We start from the raw sequence: 16,804 nt of genomic DNA, 5'->3' as shown, positions 1-16,804 counted from the left end.
TTCAGTACTATCCGCAGTTTCAGGAATCTATTGGGAGTCTTAGGACATATCCCCCATGGATAAAGGAACTACTGCAATTCCTCCCCACACATGATTCTGATCTTCCACTATAGGGTGTTAAGTATAGGTTCAACTATACTTACCACCCTATAGTGGAAGATTTTAATACATTTTTTCCTGTACTATACAATTTAGCTTTTAAAAACCACCTTGAAATCTTTTCTGTATTGTCATTTGACAGGGCTGTTTTGACATTATAAGGTGAAAATGTAAACACAGTTTTATTTTGTTTTGTTTTTCAGTAATATTTAAACAGATATTTTTGAACCTTGCTGTGAGCCTCATTCCAACTAGAGAAGATTGAATAATTAAGAAAAAGTCAAGACCAGGTTATGATATCTATTGTTTACACTGCTTGGTAATATTTACATGGGAAATTTAATGAATTAGGGTTTGGGACCAACTCAAGATGGTATCAAAATGGCTTGGTCAAATATCATGTGCCAAGTGCTATTATATAAGTTTTTCATCCAAATAGATTAAAATTTGTTTTAAAGATAAAGCCTAAAATAACCAAAATGCCTGGAGGGAGGAAAGGACATTAGTAAGACAAAATAACTGTCTTAAATGTTTCAGATGCATAATTGAAGAAGGAATGGATTTTGTTTTCATTTCTACCATGCTGAAATTTTTAAATGTTTTTCCTGCTGTAGAGAAACAGACTTACTTTTTCATAAATAATATAAATTTTAATAATATTAAAAATGATTAATATACACAGCCCCAACATTTTATTCCACAGAAAATAGAGGGGAGGGTCATGTCACTCCAGGGCCATTATCTTAGCACATAAAACCTATTTTATAGGTTTCCAAGTCCTCCATAATGCATATTTAGCCACTTAAGTAGTCAATAAACATTTGTTATTTGATAAACACATCACAATAGAATATTCTACCTAATAAAGACATAATATGCAAATTGATCATCACTCCAACACACAAGATGGCTGCCCCCATGTGATCAAAGATGGCTGCCCCCATGTGGACACAAGATGGCCACCACAAGATGGCCAGCAGGGGAGGGCAGCTGTGGGTGATCAGGCCAGCAAGGAAAGGCAGTTAGGGGTGACCAGCAGAGGAGGTCAGTTGGGGGCAACCAGGTCTACAGGGGAGGGTAGTTAGGAGGAACCAGGCCTGCAAGGGAGGAATACAATGAGCCAAAGTCTTCATACATGTTCTCATTCTCTCTTTAGCATAAACATGATAGATATAAATCTGGTTTATTAAATTATATAATTCTTATAATTTTGCATCAGATTAGCTAACTGGTTGATTAACAATAAAAAGTGGGAATTTGTGGATATTAAAATAACAGTATGGGGACAGGCACATTCAAATACAGCTGGAGGGAATATAAATAGATATAATTTGACAAATCAATCAATAATAAAAATACACAAAACTTTTGACCTGTAAACTCCACTCAAGGACATCACTCTATAAATATACTCAAACAACTACAAAGATGTATCCAGAAGAAACATTCTGTATGGTATTGTTTATCATAGCAAAACAAACAAACAAGACTTAAAACAGTTTAACTGTCCATCACAAGAGTTGTGGTTAGTTAAATTACAACACAATCATACAATGAAATATTATCTAACAATTAAGAAGAATGAGGTAGCTCTGCTTATGTGGATAAAAGATAAAAGATTTACAAGACATATTATATTATTAGCTTTCTAGAAGTACAGAACAGCATTGTAGCACTTTCTCATTTGTGCATCATCAAGGATATATATATATACTAATATGTAAATAGACATATAATATTCACATATACCATGGGTATATAAATATATTTTAGGCAGAGAAATTTTTTGAAAGAATGCATAAAACCTATTAATGAGTGTTCCTTCTGCAGAATTATTTATTGAGGAAATAAGCTTTCATTACCTATTGTACTGAACAATTTGAATATTTAATCATGAGCATGTCCTTTCTTTGTAATAATATCAATTCTTCAGAGAACTAGCTATTAGCAGCTAAGATTCTAAAATTTCAATTGTATAAAGATATTAATGCAAATCCTTTAGAACATCTCTATCTTCTAAGACTATTTGAAAATCCAATTTTGTAACAGGTCTTCTTTTCTACAAGAAAATCAAAAGTGGCTGCATTGTATCTTGATTCATTTCTCCTGGTCCTAGATTCCAGTAACTTATGAAGTATGGAGATTCATCCCATCAACTTCACTTTGTAACACCTGAGATGTCTTCACCCTGTTTGTAGTATCATAGAGTGGATTGATCTTCTCCGTATAGCTGGCATAGGGCTGCATTTCATCCTAAGAAAAATATTAAAATCAAAATCAATTCAAAAAAGCCAAAGTCATTACAGAAGCTGCCTATGTTTTTGTAATAGATGCTCATAGCTTTAGAATCTACCAATAGAGTTTATGTTTGTGTCTCTTGGCTTATATGAACATAAATCAAGACTTCTAAAAATATTTTATTAAAATATTTATTTATTACATAAATCTTGGTGTCAGATGATAAAGGTTGGGTGAAGGTAGGTATGGAGAAGAAGAAAATGATATTAGAAGTGTTTCATAGGAGAGAATCAAAGACTTAGTAAACTACTGGTTATAAGAGATTAAGGAGCCCTAGCCAGTTTGGCTCAATGGACAGAGCATCAACCTGTGGACCAAAAGATCCCAGGTTTGATCCCAATCAAGGGTTTGTACCTGTGCAGGCTCCACTCTGCCCCAGGCCTGGTTGGGATCACACAGGAGGCAATCAATCAATGTGTTTTTCTCACACATGTTTCTCTCTGTCTTTCTCACTCTTTCACTCTCCCTAAAAAATCAATAGAAAAATATCCTCAGGTGAAGATTAAAAAACAAACAAGAAGAGATTAAGGAGTAGGTGAAGTTTTAAGCTTGGGCTAGTGGGAAATGATGATGGTATTAAAAAAAGGGAAGACAAGAATTAGAGAGATGGTTTCACTGGGAGGAAATGCCAATTCAGTTTCTCCAAAAATTACAGTCTGAACAAAGCAAACATTATGCGTTTTGTAAGATGCAGTTCATGAAATGAAAATATGGATTTAGGGTGATATATACATAGTTCTTGGTAAGTCTTATATAATAAAAAGGTAATATACATTGACTATCATCCAACACACAAGATGGCCATCTCCATGTGGTCAAAGATGGCTGCCATAAGATGGCCTACAGGGGGGAGCAGTTAGGGGTAACTGGGCAGGCAGAGGAGGGCAGTTGGGGTGACCTGGCCTGTATGGGAGGACAGTTTTTGGGGGTGAGGGGAAACCAGGCCTGCAGGGGAGGGCAGTTGGGGTGACCATACCTGCAGGGGAGGGCAGTTGGGGACACCAAGCCTGCAGGACAGGGCAGTTGGGGGTGACCAGACCTGCATGGGAGGGCAGTTGGTGGGAAACAGGCCTGCAGGGGAGGGCAGTTGGGAGTGACCAGGCCTGCAGGGGAGGGCAGTTAGGGTTGATCAGGCTGGCAAGGGAGGGAAGTTAGGGGTGACCAGGCCAACAGGAGAAGGCAGTTGGGATTAACCTGGCCTGCAGGGGAGAACAGTTGGGGGCAACCAGGCTGGCAGGGGAGGACAGTTAGGGACAATAAGGCGAGGAGGGTAGCAGTTAGACATTGATCAAGCTGGCAAGAGAGTGGTTAGAGGGTGAATAGGCTGGCAGGCAGAAGTGGTTAGAGGCAATCAGGCAGGCAGACAGGCAGGTAGGTAAGCGGTTGTGAGCCAGCAGTCCTGGAATGGAGAGAGTGCAGGCTGGGCTGAGGGACTCACACATCCCCATATACAAATTTTGTGCACCAGGCCTCTAGTAATTAATAAAATAAGTACACTTCACTATTAGCATTATAAAATCAAAATTTTTTCTTCTCAACTAAAACACTACGGTAATATTGATGCAAATTATGTGTACAGATTTCCAAACTCTAAGGCTTAAAATTTGCAAATATTCTGTTAAATCTTATCTTACCTCCTCACCACCTGGAGTAGGTTCTGTTTTTTTCAATTTATATATTCTGTAAAAATAAATATAAGTTGGAGTAAATTACAATAAATGTTATTATATTGAAAATAAAAACACAAAATAGTATACTATTGACAATTATGGTTCATTTTGATAGAGGTGATACTAAGTCAGAAATGAGTGAAGAATGCTTCTTGTAGTAAATACACCCAAACAAGATAATTCTGGATTTGGGAAAAGGGAATAAAATTGTGCAACAGCATTACATTAAATGCTCCTCTTTGGTACATTAAATGACTATGGTAATTCTTTTTCCAAGTAGTAAATTAGCATGCACAACCTCTCCCAAAGTCCTGTCCAAAAAGGCCTAATTCACTATGCTTGCATGCCTACGTAAACCAGCAAATCCCTCTCATCATTCAGAATAGTCCAAGTCTAACACATTCAGAATATGGGATAAAAGATGTTAACATCTTAATTTTATCCTCTTCCTGACCCCCTCCTAGCCCAATAAAGCTGAAGAAGAAAAGAACATCTGTCAATACCTGCTGCAGTCAATGATTTTCAAAAGCCAAACGAATCCCACGATGACCAAGATAATAACAGGAAGGATGCTATATAGAATAATTAGGGGTTTTGATGTTTTGGCACCTGTATATATAGACACAAAAATACATGTTGTAATATTATTCAGCATTTAAAAAATGAGCCATTAAGGCATGAGAATTCAGAAAAGAATCTTAACTGCATTTTACTAAGTGCAAGAAGCCAATCTAAAAAGGCTACTCTGATATGATTCCAGCCATATCTGTAAAAGGCAAAACGATGGAGACAGTAAAAAGATCAGGGGTTGCTAGAGATTAGGGTGAAGAGGGAACTGATAGGTGGAGCAGAGAGGATTGTTGGGGCAGTGAAACTCCTCTGTATGGTACTACAATGGTGAATACATGTCATTCATACATTTGTTAAAACCCATTAAATGTATACCTAGACTAAACCCTAATATAAACGACAGACTTTGGATGACAATGATGTGTGACTGTAGCTTCATCTTTTATAACAAATTTAACACTGCAGTGTGTGGGTGTAGATAGGGGGCATGCTGTGCATATGTTGGGGCAGGAGGTATATAGGAATTCAGTACTTTCCACTCAATTTTGCTATGAACCTAAAACTACTCTAAAAAATAAAAATCAGTTAAAATAAAAGTTCCTATACAATATGTTTCAAGGATGTTGCACTGTACATAAAATTCATTTCTTTTTTATTTTAAACACTTCTGACCCACTAATCATTAATAATTTTTATAATAAAGTTGTTTTATCAATTAAGACTTTAGAGTTCCTAGTTGTGAATGGTGAATTGCTATAGCAGAATGTTGATCTCTGTGTTATAATAATAGCAGTGTTTCTTATCTGCAAGATTCAGAAATAAACAGGAAGTTGTAGTGAAGGTAGTTGGAAAAATGACCCTAATTTTGAAGCCACCTTTCTACTAGGGCATTCAAACTAAAATGAATGTAGGGCCGAAACCGGTTTGGCTCAATGGATAGAGCGTTGGCTTGGGGACTGAAGGGACCCGGGTTCAATTCTGTTCAAGGGCATGTACCTTGGTTGTGGGCATATGCCCAGTAGGGGGTGTGCAAGAGGCAGCTGATTGATGACTCTCTCTCATCGATGTTTCTAACTCTATCTCCCTTCCTCTCTGTACAAAATCAATAAAATATATTTTTAAAAATAAATAAAAAATAAAATAAAATGAATGTAGGGCAGCAACTTTAAGTTGTGTATTAACTGTTGGCAGTAGAGCACTGCTCAATCTGAGACAAGCCAACAAAGGAATTGCGAGGCAGTGGTTTTAAAACTGTGCTCCTGGCGTTGGGTGAATGGGTTGGGGGCAGCAGAGGGAGGTGAACTGAAGGCTGAGCAGGCTGGCATCCAATCCCTCTACCTTCTTTTAACTGTTGGTTGGAGTTTTTTTTTTCTATTTATTAAATTGATTGGGGTGACTTTGATCAACATGAACATAAAGGTTTCATGTGTGGATTTCTATATGTTACATGATGTTTGTTTTTAAACACTGGATTTCTCAGTATTCCATTAGAAATAGAAACATTTGGTTTTACAGTTTAAAATAACATTGAAACCCTCTCTTTTCCCTGCGCTCTCTTTCACTGGAAGTGTACCAAGAGAGGCTGAGGTCTCCCAGCAGGGAAGACGCAGGAGATCCCTGCATGGTGTGAGGCCCTTCAATTCTGAGATTCTATAAATACGACATCATATTGTACTAGTGTACATCATTAATAAACAGGGTGCAGTTACTCTTCTCAGTAAATACTGCTAAACTCCTTAAAATAAAAAACAATCACGCATTAAAAATGGATATTAAGAAGTGGCAGTTCAAACACTTGGGTTTGTCACTCCTCCCTTCTTAAAATGTACTAAAATACAAGTAAATAAAAATTTTTTTAAAAGTATTTATGCAAAGACAAAGAAAACATTGATGAAGTCAAGAGAAGATGACAGATTTCAAATTGTTTTTAGATTTTTTAAAAATAAACAGAAGAATGGCAAATAATTCAGAATAAAATAAGTGACAACCCTAATGCCCATAGAACTTCAGGAAAATTCTAAAATAGGGAGGACTAAATATAGAGGAAAGGGTTTGGGAACTGTGGGCCAAAAGTTGGAGGCCTCTTTGAAAGTCTGCATTGAGGACAGGTAGCTACCAAGTCTCCCCTCCACCCTGTGCAGCAGGTCACTACCCCTTCCCCAATCAGCAAAGAACAGAAGTTTTACCCAAAGAAGATGAACTGGTGAGACTCCAGAGTCAAGGATCCAAACATAATGGAGGGTGGAGATAAGGTGCCAGACTGCAGAGAGTTATTAAAGGGAAGTCACACACACACACACACACACACACACACACACACAACTCTTCTTCCCTGCTCCTAGAAAAATGACAGTAGTCGGGGTTATCCCTCTAAAACACATGTGTCAAACACAAGGCCCGCGGGCCAAATCCAGCCCGCCAGGCCTTGCAATGTGGCCCGCACCGCACTGTCATCACTGCACTCCGCTGTCAGTTTATGACATTGTCAGTTTATGACTGTTCAGTAAACCATTCGGCCCGTGATTTAGGCTGGATTTTAGATTTTGGCCCCTTCTCTGATTGAGTTCGACACCCCTACAACAAAGAGACGAGTTATTTTCTGCAGAACCTGAACAGCCTCAGAGTAAAGACCTTCAGGTAATTAAGGAATCCCCAATTTAAAAAAAAAAATTATTTACCACCTTTCACCCTAATGAAATGAACTATTTGGCAAGCTCAGCCTCAGAGAGCAGAGCTTCCAATCAGCTCACTTTTGAATGCACGCTTTGAAATGAATCGACAATGAAGGATTACTAGAGAGTTGAGAAATGCCTCACATGTGAAAGAAATAGAGTAAAACTAGCAAATGTCTGGAAGGGAGAAGGAATTTGGGTTAAACAGACACGGATCCAGCAGAGGATCCAGGCAAAGAGAACATCCAGGACAATAGCTGTGTAGCAGGTCTAGCAGTCAATCGGGCCAAATTAGAACAAGAGCATGTAAAGCCTCAAGAAGGGATGCCTCAAGAAAAAAATGGGCTGATGGACTACCTAATAAATCAAAATAAGAACATATGAGCTTATTTTTTACTTAGCACTTAACAGTTACATATTCAAAATAATGTAAACTATGGCAATTTAATTTAACCAAAATTGCAATATATTCACGCTATAAAAGACGAGGGAAGGAAGGTAAAGTGAAATCCTCATAAAAGAAAGTGGTCACATAATGTCTAAATTTGATATTTTAAGAAATATCAGTAGGGGCACATTACTTAGAAAAATGAAGTTAAAACAAAACAAAACACTTGAAGATTTAAATGTACTTGCTTCTACTTAACTGAGTGAGGATGGAGAGGTAAAGGTGGAGAGTCATAGATGTACAACAATATAATTAAGAAATTCTAGAAAGAGCCTAAAGCAGTGGTCGGCAAACTAAGGCTCATGAGCCACATGCGGCTCTTTGGCCCCTTGAGTTTTTAGGAGTACCTAATTAAGTTAATAACAATGTGCCTATTTATATAGTTTAAGTTTAAAAACTTTGGCTCCCAAAAAATTTTCAATCATTGTACTGTTGAAATTTGCTCTGTTGACTAATGAGTTTGCTGACCATTGGCCTAGAGATAAAAATTCTACCACATTAAATTTTGTAAAGAAAAGTTATGGGTGACTTTATCTTTCTAGTTAAAGTATAAGATTTTGTTTAAGATTATAAATTACCTCTCTACTATAAACATAGATATTCATTTAAAAGTACACTACTCAAGCCAATTTACTACTAAACAGAAGTGGACATTAAATTCTTTTTATTTTAATTATTAAATAATATACCTCATTCTTTTAAAACATGGTTTCTTACAAGAAATTTCTGTATTATTCTCCTAGATATCCCTCTTACTTGGTGTAAGAGAAGGAGATAACACAGAAAGTGGAGAGAACATCCTTGGGAGAAATTCTCTACAAACTCCTTGTTCCTTCTTACCACAACTCCTCTGAAAGAATGGAAAATCAAACACAAAACTAGAAGAATTTCTTACCTTGATTCAGCTCTATGGACCGACTCCAGTTGCCAGTCTCATGGGAGACAGAGCAGGACACAATAGACACATTGCCATCCGCCCAGTGGCACGTGCTCTGGACAGTCACTGTGCCATTGCCCCAATCTTTGTGCTCAGGGACACAGTCTCCCGCTGGGGTCCAGGAGATCTGGGCAGCCGGCCTCCCCGCAGCTGCCTTGCACACCGTAGTTCCATTCTCACTTTGAGACAGAGTCATCTCAGGGGCCACTGCAGAGATGAAGTAAATGTCTTAACACATTTCACATGGAATTTAGAGAGGAATTACTTTAAGTCCCAAATCTGGTTTTCTGAATCACCCCAATGTACAATGTTTCTTACCTAGCACTCGGAGGTGATAGTTATTCTGGAAATTCCCATCAGGTGCTGCCACTTCACACCTATAATACCCTTCATGAGTGATGGCCACTGGGTCAATGTGAAGGGCAGGAATCTGATCAGGTCTGTCGGGCCAGGTCATTCTCTCATCAGTGCAGTTTGTTTTTATGGTCTCATTTGTGTCTCTCCTGTGCTTTCTCATGCAGAGAGGCTTGTCTCTGAGGGTTATTTCCCATGTTGTCATGACCACATTTGTCAACACGATAGGAGGGCAAGAGAGGTTAGCCTTTGTATCCACCAGCACAGGCAGGGAAGTATTAGCTGGACACACACACACACACACACACACACACGAAGAATAAAAAAAGAAAAGCTTGGTAAGAACTTCATGTGTTATATTTTCTACATTATATTACATAAAGTTGTACTAGCCCTTACTTGGTTGGTGGTTTTATTCGAAAACTATGAGACTTAAAGAATTAAACATTCACAAGATGTATATAACATGTTAAACCTAATTCAAAGATTAACTCTTTTTCTCCTATATTATGTTATTAGGTAAACAGTGTATATTACATGTGTGAAAAATTTTTTAAGTATTTTCAAATTAATTCAGAAGTTTCAATATCTATGAAAAAAAAAACACAAGAAAATGCAATTCTCAACTTAAAAAGAAACACAATGAATCTTTTGGTCAGAGACTATTATATTTATTTTATACCTCATGCTCCTTGGGGTAGACAATGAAATAATTAGTGATGTGGTTGTATTCTTCTAGGTTTTATGAGAGATAATAAATTAGTAATATCAAATCTGAATGCCTATCTCTGAGGGTGACACTTTAGACAAAAATAAATATGAAAAGTAAATGTTATAAAAATAACTAAGATGGCATTCGAATTAAGCAAGCTAGAAATTTTTAAAGTTCTTTTTTTTTGAGAATCAAAAAGTCAGCAAATTCAACAAACCCTTCCTTCTTCCCTCCCTTCTTTCCTTCCTTCCTTCCTTCCTTCCTTCCTTCCTTCCTTCCTTCCTTCCTTCTTTCCTTCCTTCTAATTGCACACACTCCCAAAGAGATCAACTATAAATTTTTTTCACAGATTTTGTTGCCATATAATAATTCCAATAATGAGGATTAAATATAGAAATTTACTTCTTTTGTTCAGTTTTTAAAATAAAAAGTCCTGAAACCTTCAAGTATTTTTCAACAGGGAAGCTCACATTTTCCCCATAAATTGGCATAATGTGTCCATGACTGGTAAGTGTTTGCTGAGAGGTGACTAGGTGTGCCTGTTACAGCTCACCGGTAACAGAAGTATCAGGAATTTCATCACTTGAACATGAGCTGTGGGGCAAAATTTTTGAGTGAAGCTTGCTTCTGCTAAACTCTGGTTAATCTCTCTCCTCTTCTGCGAAGTACTCAAGCCTTTGAATTTCACAGCCAAATAAAGATCACTTAACTAGATGAGGAAAAGGGCGATTTTAAAGCAGATCTGAGATGCAGTTAAATATGGAATTTAAAAAGATATTTATTTCAGTCCCAAATCTGGTTATCTGAAACTCCACAAGGTACAATGTTTCTTATCTAACACTTGGCTTGTTGGGAACCACTAGAGTTAGATGTGGGTAAGCTACATGTGCACAAGGGAAAGATGCTGAAGATAAAAATAGAAAGAAAAGAGACTGGTGAGGACACAAATTTAAAGGCTCTCAGTGAAGGTGTGTAGGCCAGGTCATTTAAGTTTGAACTTTAGTTTGTAAACACTATAAGGCTTACTGTTTTTGCCTAATATTTATCCTCAGCTCTGACTATTTTTTCAAAGAAAGTATTAGGTAATCATATAAATATATAAATTTTAACAGGGCCAAGTGCCCAAAGTATTAACTCCAATGGCAAGGAATCTAAGCATGGTAAATATTCTATGTTCTTTCACCTTCCTTCATTATATAACTTTCAAACAATCACCATCTCCTTTATAATGATAGTTCTAACTCAGTGGGTTTGACAGCTGTCTATCTTTATTATTCTCTAATCACTCCTGTAATCAGCTAGAGTGATTTCACCTCCTACTTCACTGAGGAGGGAGAGTGTAGATTCCCATATTTATCCCAGAACCAGCTGTTATATCTCATTTTTTCTGAATCCTTTGTCTATAAATATCTCCCAGTCTCACCCAGCTACCATCCCCTAGTTCAGTGGTCAGCAAACTGCGGCTCATGAGCCACATGTGGCTCTTTGGCCCCTTGATTGTGGCTCTTTCACAAAATACCATGGCCTGGGAGAGTCTATTTTGAAGAAGTGGCATTAGAAGAAGTTTAAGTTTAAAAAATTTGGCTCTCAAAAGAAATTCCAATTGTTGTACTGTTGATATTTGGCTCTGTTGACTAATGAATTTGCCGGCCACTACACTAGTGTAAGTCTCCATTACCATTCATCCAGATACTTCAAAAGCCTCCTAATTCTAACTCTGTCTCAAAACTCTCCTGTTTTCAATTCATAACTTACATTGCAACCAGGTACATCATTCTATAACACAGGTCTGATTCACTCAACTCTGAGATTCTTCAGAGATCTCTCATTGCCTGAAGAAAACATTTAAATACCTTTGTGTGGCTTTGAAAGCCCTCTTTTTCAAAATGACTCACCTTCCAATCAGTCACTCCCTACATTGCTCCCCGACTTCAGAAAGAAAACTCCAAGCACAACTGCATTTCTGTGTCTTTCCTCACATGTACCTGTGGTCTGGCATGCCCTACACAACGTTCTTGGCTATTATAATACTCTTTACTCTAGTGTTTCTTTTCAGAACGTGTAAGTCTTTTGACTTTTTTATTCTAATATTCCTCCTCCTTTAAGACCCAGTTCCCATGATACAGCCCCAGTGAAGCCTTCTCTGAGCCTTGGTGCTCATATCTCCCTCCTCTAGACTCCTGGCACACTTGGTATGTCCAGGTGTGTGATCCCCTAAAACCGAGCTCCCTGGGGGCTCTCCCATAGTCATACTCATCTTGCTCATCTTTGTGTTCCCAGTAAAGCCTAGGAGAATGCCTAATATAGAAAGCTCCACAATTTTCCAATGGAATTCAATTGGTTTAGGGACTGAGGGGAAGGGTCAGTCAGGGTCCTTCACCCCACAGCATTGAGATCACCATATTCTTTAGCTAAGAAAAGGCCGGCCCTCAGACCAGACCATTCACTATGTTTCTAAGGAAGTTCAACACTCCATTCCTTCAGTGCTGGCCTCTAGAGAAAAAAGTGTATTACCTTCTGTAGGAGGTGTTACCAGTGAATGGTTCTGCTTTCTGTTCATAGATGAGACTAGAAAAAATATTTAGGGAAAAAAGAAAAAGAAATCGATTTTAGGTACTTAAATCAAGAGGGAGACACTATTCTCCACAATATTTTATACACATGATTGTAAATAGTCAGTTAACCATAACTAAATTACATTGAGAGCTTTGTAAAACAAATTAGAGCTATTTCATCATTAAATGGGAAAATGTGTTAACATTAGAAAGTTACATTTGTAAGTTCTTAATGAGTTATTTCCCACTTAAGGAACACCTTCTTTTGTACTTGATTAATATTTTATATGAGGTAACCCTGCCTCTACTCCTTCCTTGGCCAGAATGGATTGGCCCAGCATGGGCATTGCACATGAGCTGGGATGATTACAATCCTTTCCCCAGATGCCAGCCCTGACTAAAGTTGTTTGGTCCAGTGGTAAGTACCTCACCCAGTTGGACAAATCAGAGTACTTTCTTGATTTATGGAACCAGAAATGGGAGGAATAGTTCATTATTCTTCATTTCCCATTTTTCCTACTCTGGTGGTCAACTCGGCTAGGCCACAGTTCCAAAATATTGAGTCAAACATTATTCTACAATAGATCAAGCATGTCAAAATCAAAGGCTAGCAAATAAATGAGGCATGCGGCCCATGGATCGAGAGTTTGATATGCTTGTTCTAGATGTTTCTGTGAGGACATTTTTAGCTGAGATTGAGATTTAAGTTAGTAGACATTGAGTAAAACAAATTAGTCTTCATAATGTTCATGGATCCCATCCAATCAGCTGAAGAAAGGCCTTAATAAAAACAGACTGACATCCTGGGAAAGGAATTATGCCAACAGACTGCCTTCAGACTTGAACTGCAACTCTTTCCTGGGTACCCATGCTGCTAGATCACTCTGCAGATTTTGGACTTGGAAAGCTTCTATAATTATGTGAGCCAATTCCTTAAAATAAATCTTTCTTTCTCTCTCTCTTTCCACATACCCTCATACACATCAAATACACAACACACACACACACAGACACACACACACACACACACACACACACACACACACACACAATCCTATTGTTCTGTTTCTCTGAGAAACCCTGACTAATCTAATACATCTACTTGGAAAGAAGAAAACAGAAGCCAAATTGGGGTGGGAGTGAGGAAATAAAAGGAGAGAGAGAGAGAGTCTTCACCTAGCTAAAACTTCTAATTCCATAGTTCCAAGAACCCCATACATTTGTTCCCTTGGTTTTACAGTTTCTGACAATTAAAATAGTCCTAATTTACTTCAAGTTTGATTTCTAAAAGACTTGTGTTTTGTAGTATTTAAAAAAAAAAAGATATTTAAAAATATTTCTTATGGTTTAAGGGCCTAAAAAAGTTCTTTCTATGACTAACCACTCAATAAGCATTTATCCGTCCTCTGGTTATAAAAATACTAGAGTCCTGGTGCATGACATTCATGCACTGGGAAGGTGGGGGGCTCCTCAGCCTGGCCTGCACCCTCTTGCAGTCCAGGACTCTTGCAGTCCAGGACCCCTCGTTCCTTATGGACCACCTGTAACAGAGGTGAGAGAGGCTCCCGCCACTGCTGCTTCACTCACCAGCCGTGAGTCCAGCTTTTGGCTGAACAATGCTTCCTCTGTGGGAGTGCACAGGGCCAGCTCCTGCATTGAACGTCTGCCCCCTAGTGTACAGTGCACATCATAACAACCAGTCGTTCTGTTGTTCGGTTGATTTGCATATTAAGGTTTTATTATGAAAGATACCCTTGCTCCTCATTCTAATTTTGTACCCAGATCTACCATATTTAAAAATAAACAAAGAAATGATCTTAGAACTGAGCAGCAGACAGGCATCTGACATAATTAGGCTTTTGTAGGCAGCTGTAATTGGGATGAAGGCAGGCTATTATTGAGATTCTATTATTTTTAGTTTATATTAGGCACAATAATCTACTCCAGAAACAGATAAGAAGTCAGAGCTGACCTCAGAGAGCTTATCCAAATCAAGCTATGACTTAGAAATTCTAAATTCTAGAGCTCTAAAATTCATAGCTCAAAGATAGCTTAGCCTTTCAGACCTCTCCCATCCTACCACACCCAGATTTCAAGGGTCCTAAAGTCGGTCATTTTCTTCCACTGTCGAATTCACCACCAACCAAGACTGTGTTTGTAATGGAAGAAAATTTAGGATATAAACACTTTTGATTATGATATTGTTGTAATTACCATTTGGAAGCATCAAGAGGAAAATTTAAAGTTTTATTGGGAATAAGGGGTGTAAGTAAGGTGGGGTAAAATCAGTATCTGCAGACATTTCCATAAAGGGCAAGAAGGAAGCATTTGAGGCTTTGTGGTTCATATGGTCTCTGCTGTAAGTATTCATCTCTGTTGTTGCCTCAAGAAAGCAGCCACATATAATACTTAAACAAATGGATGTGGCCTTCTTCCAATAAAGTTGTATTTATATGTTTTATTGGTAATAAATGCTTATTTTTTAATTTAAAGTATTTAATGTTGACATAATTACAAGTGTGTCCCTGTCCCCCACCCTTTGTGACCGGCTGGATTTTGCCCATAGGCCATAGTTTGCTGACTCTTGATTTGAAGTATGGTGTTTTATTTGTTCTAATTTCTTGCATTTAACACAATTTAAAACAATAAGCATCTATTGAGTGTTCCATTTTCTTCTGCTTACTTTGTCTTTTAAAAATAAAATAAACTCTGCTAACAACTGCAAGTTCTCCCTCAAATTAAATAAATTTCTTTTTCTGTCTTTACCATAACCAGCAAATTTCCTTCCTTCCTTCCTTCATTGCTTTCTACCTTCCTTCCTTCCTTCCTTCCTTCCTTCCTTCCTTCCTTCCTTCCTTCCTTCCTTCCTTCCTTCCTTCCCTCCTTCCTTCCTTCCTTTTTTCTTTCCCTCTCTCCTTCCCTCCCTCCCTCCTTCCTTCCTTCCACCCTTCTTTCCTGCCTTCATTCTCTTACCCTAAGTGAAGCGTGCCAAGTACCGAGAGCACCTGATAGGATTCTCTTGAAAAGAAAACTACCATGTGCCCTGCACCATTTCCAGGTAAGGTAGCTGTCTGGTCACCAAGAGATGGCAGCCAGGAGAGACAAAGGTTATTGTAGTAGATGAGGGCTTTCTCTTGTGGTCTTTGGACTCAGAAGCCCTGAGACCTGCTCTCTGTGTTAAAGACATAGGCTCTTGTCAATGGAAAGTTTAAAAACTCAGCCTTGATTGATGTCTTTAAAAGGATAATTAAAGCTTTTCTCCTCTCCTTTGGATTTTACTTCATATGCCCCACAGAAATTGTTATTTTTGTGACAAAGCAAATATTCTCCATGCTCTAAACTGTTAAGTTATTGGCACTTAATTGTATTCTCATTTTGGCAAACTTGTCTGGGAATATTAGCAGTTTGGCCATGTTAGTTCTTAGCAGATGGAACTAAATATGTGTCCAGAAACTAACAGGAGTGTTAGAAGAGCTCGGTCTTGCATTAAGTGGTGTCTTCAAAATTGTGTTGAAGACTTTAAGCATTTTGTGTCTCAATGATCTCTCAGGGGGCTGGAATGTGAACAACATCTTCTGCTTAATAAAGTTTTTCCAGTGAATGGAAACCCATGGAGAAATTTGCCTCTAAAATCAGATACCAAATCCTCCTACAATCAAGAAAATCCATCTCCTTCCAAAGAATACCCTGAGAATGCAAATCAATAAACTGTCCTTGCAACTTCTCATACTAGAGATAAAACTCACAAGTTAAAATGTACTCTTAAGTGGGCAAAAATGGTTATTTTTAGAAGAGAAAAAAATAATCATGCTTATTTTCACAAATGTTCCTCTGATTATTTTTATAATAGTGCATATGCTTTTTAAGCTTCATTAGTTGTTAATACATGAGTCCTTTAGTTTTGTAGCCTCATTTGCCAGCTAGTTGCTATAGATACCAATTTCATATCAAGTATCATGACTTCATTGAAAACAGAAAGTGTCCTTCTTGTTTGAAGCTTTGTATACAGTACCAAAGTAGTACAACAAACAATAAAGTTTCTGATTAGTGCTCCTGTGTTCTTTCTTTTATTTCTTCATATGAAACTAAATTTTCTTTTAAATTTAGAAAGATTACTCTATATAATAAAAGGCTAATATGCAAATTGACCAAAGGGCAAAACAACCAGTTGCTATGATGCACAATGACCACAAGGGGGCAGACACCCAATGCAGGAACTTCCCCCTAGTGGTCAGTGCCATAACCCAGGCTCATGACTGGCAAGTGCAGTGAAGGTGGCAGGAGCCTCTCCCACCTCCACAGCAGCGCTAAGGATGTCTGACTGATGGCTTAGGCCTGCTCCACATGGACTGTAAGAGGGCACAGGCCAGGCTGAAGGACTCCCCCCAAGTGCACAAATTTCATGCACTGGGCCTCTAGTAGTTTTATATTATTTACATCAGAAGTCTAATTAACTCTTTCACCCTGTACCTGTATATAGACTGAAACA

The 16,804-nt window shown here is 38.0% G+C and overlaps 1 protein-coding gene across 2 annotated transcripts in view; it reads right to left on the bottom strand.

Annotated features, from left to right (window-relative positions):
• Positions 1 to 311: 311 nt before the first annotated feature.
• LOC311617583 (cell surface glycoprotein CD200 receptor 1-like) overlaps positions 312 to 16,804 on the bottom strand; it is a 34,617-nt gene continuing 18,124 nt past the window's right edge. Inside the window, exons 3-8 of one of the 2 annotated variants that reach the window (XM_084874051.1) lie at positions 12,275 to 12,328; positions 9,013 to 9,330; positions 8,653 to 8,901; positions 4,571 to 4,676; positions 4,032 to 4,077; positions 312 to 2,352 (exon numbers count right to left, since the gene is read on the bottom strand). In XM_084874051.1, coding sequence (XP_084730177.1) covers positions 2,227 to 2,352; positions 4,032 to 4,077; positions 4,571 to 4,676; positions 8,653 to 8,901; positions 9,013 to 9,330; positions 12,275 to 12,328 — 899 coding nt within the window. In that variant the 3' untranslated portion in view covers positions 312 to 2,226. Of the gene's footprint in view, positions 2,353 to 2,773; positions 2,864 to 4,031; positions 4,078 to 4,570; positions 4,677 to 8,652; positions 8,902 to 9,012; positions 9,331 to 12,274; positions 12,329 to 16,804 lie in introns of those variants that run through there. The other variant, XM_084874052.1, reaches the window with a different exon arrangement.

Source organism: Pipistrellus hanaki, assembly GCF_964339955.1.
Source record: "Pipistrellus hanaki genome assembly, chromosome: 2".
NCBI lineage: Eukaryota > Metazoa > Chordata > Mammalia > Chiroptera > Vespertilionidae > Pipistrellus > Pipistrellus hanaki.
Note: the sequence above shows the minus strand (reverse complement) of the source record. Positions and strands in the feature narration are given on the sequence as shown.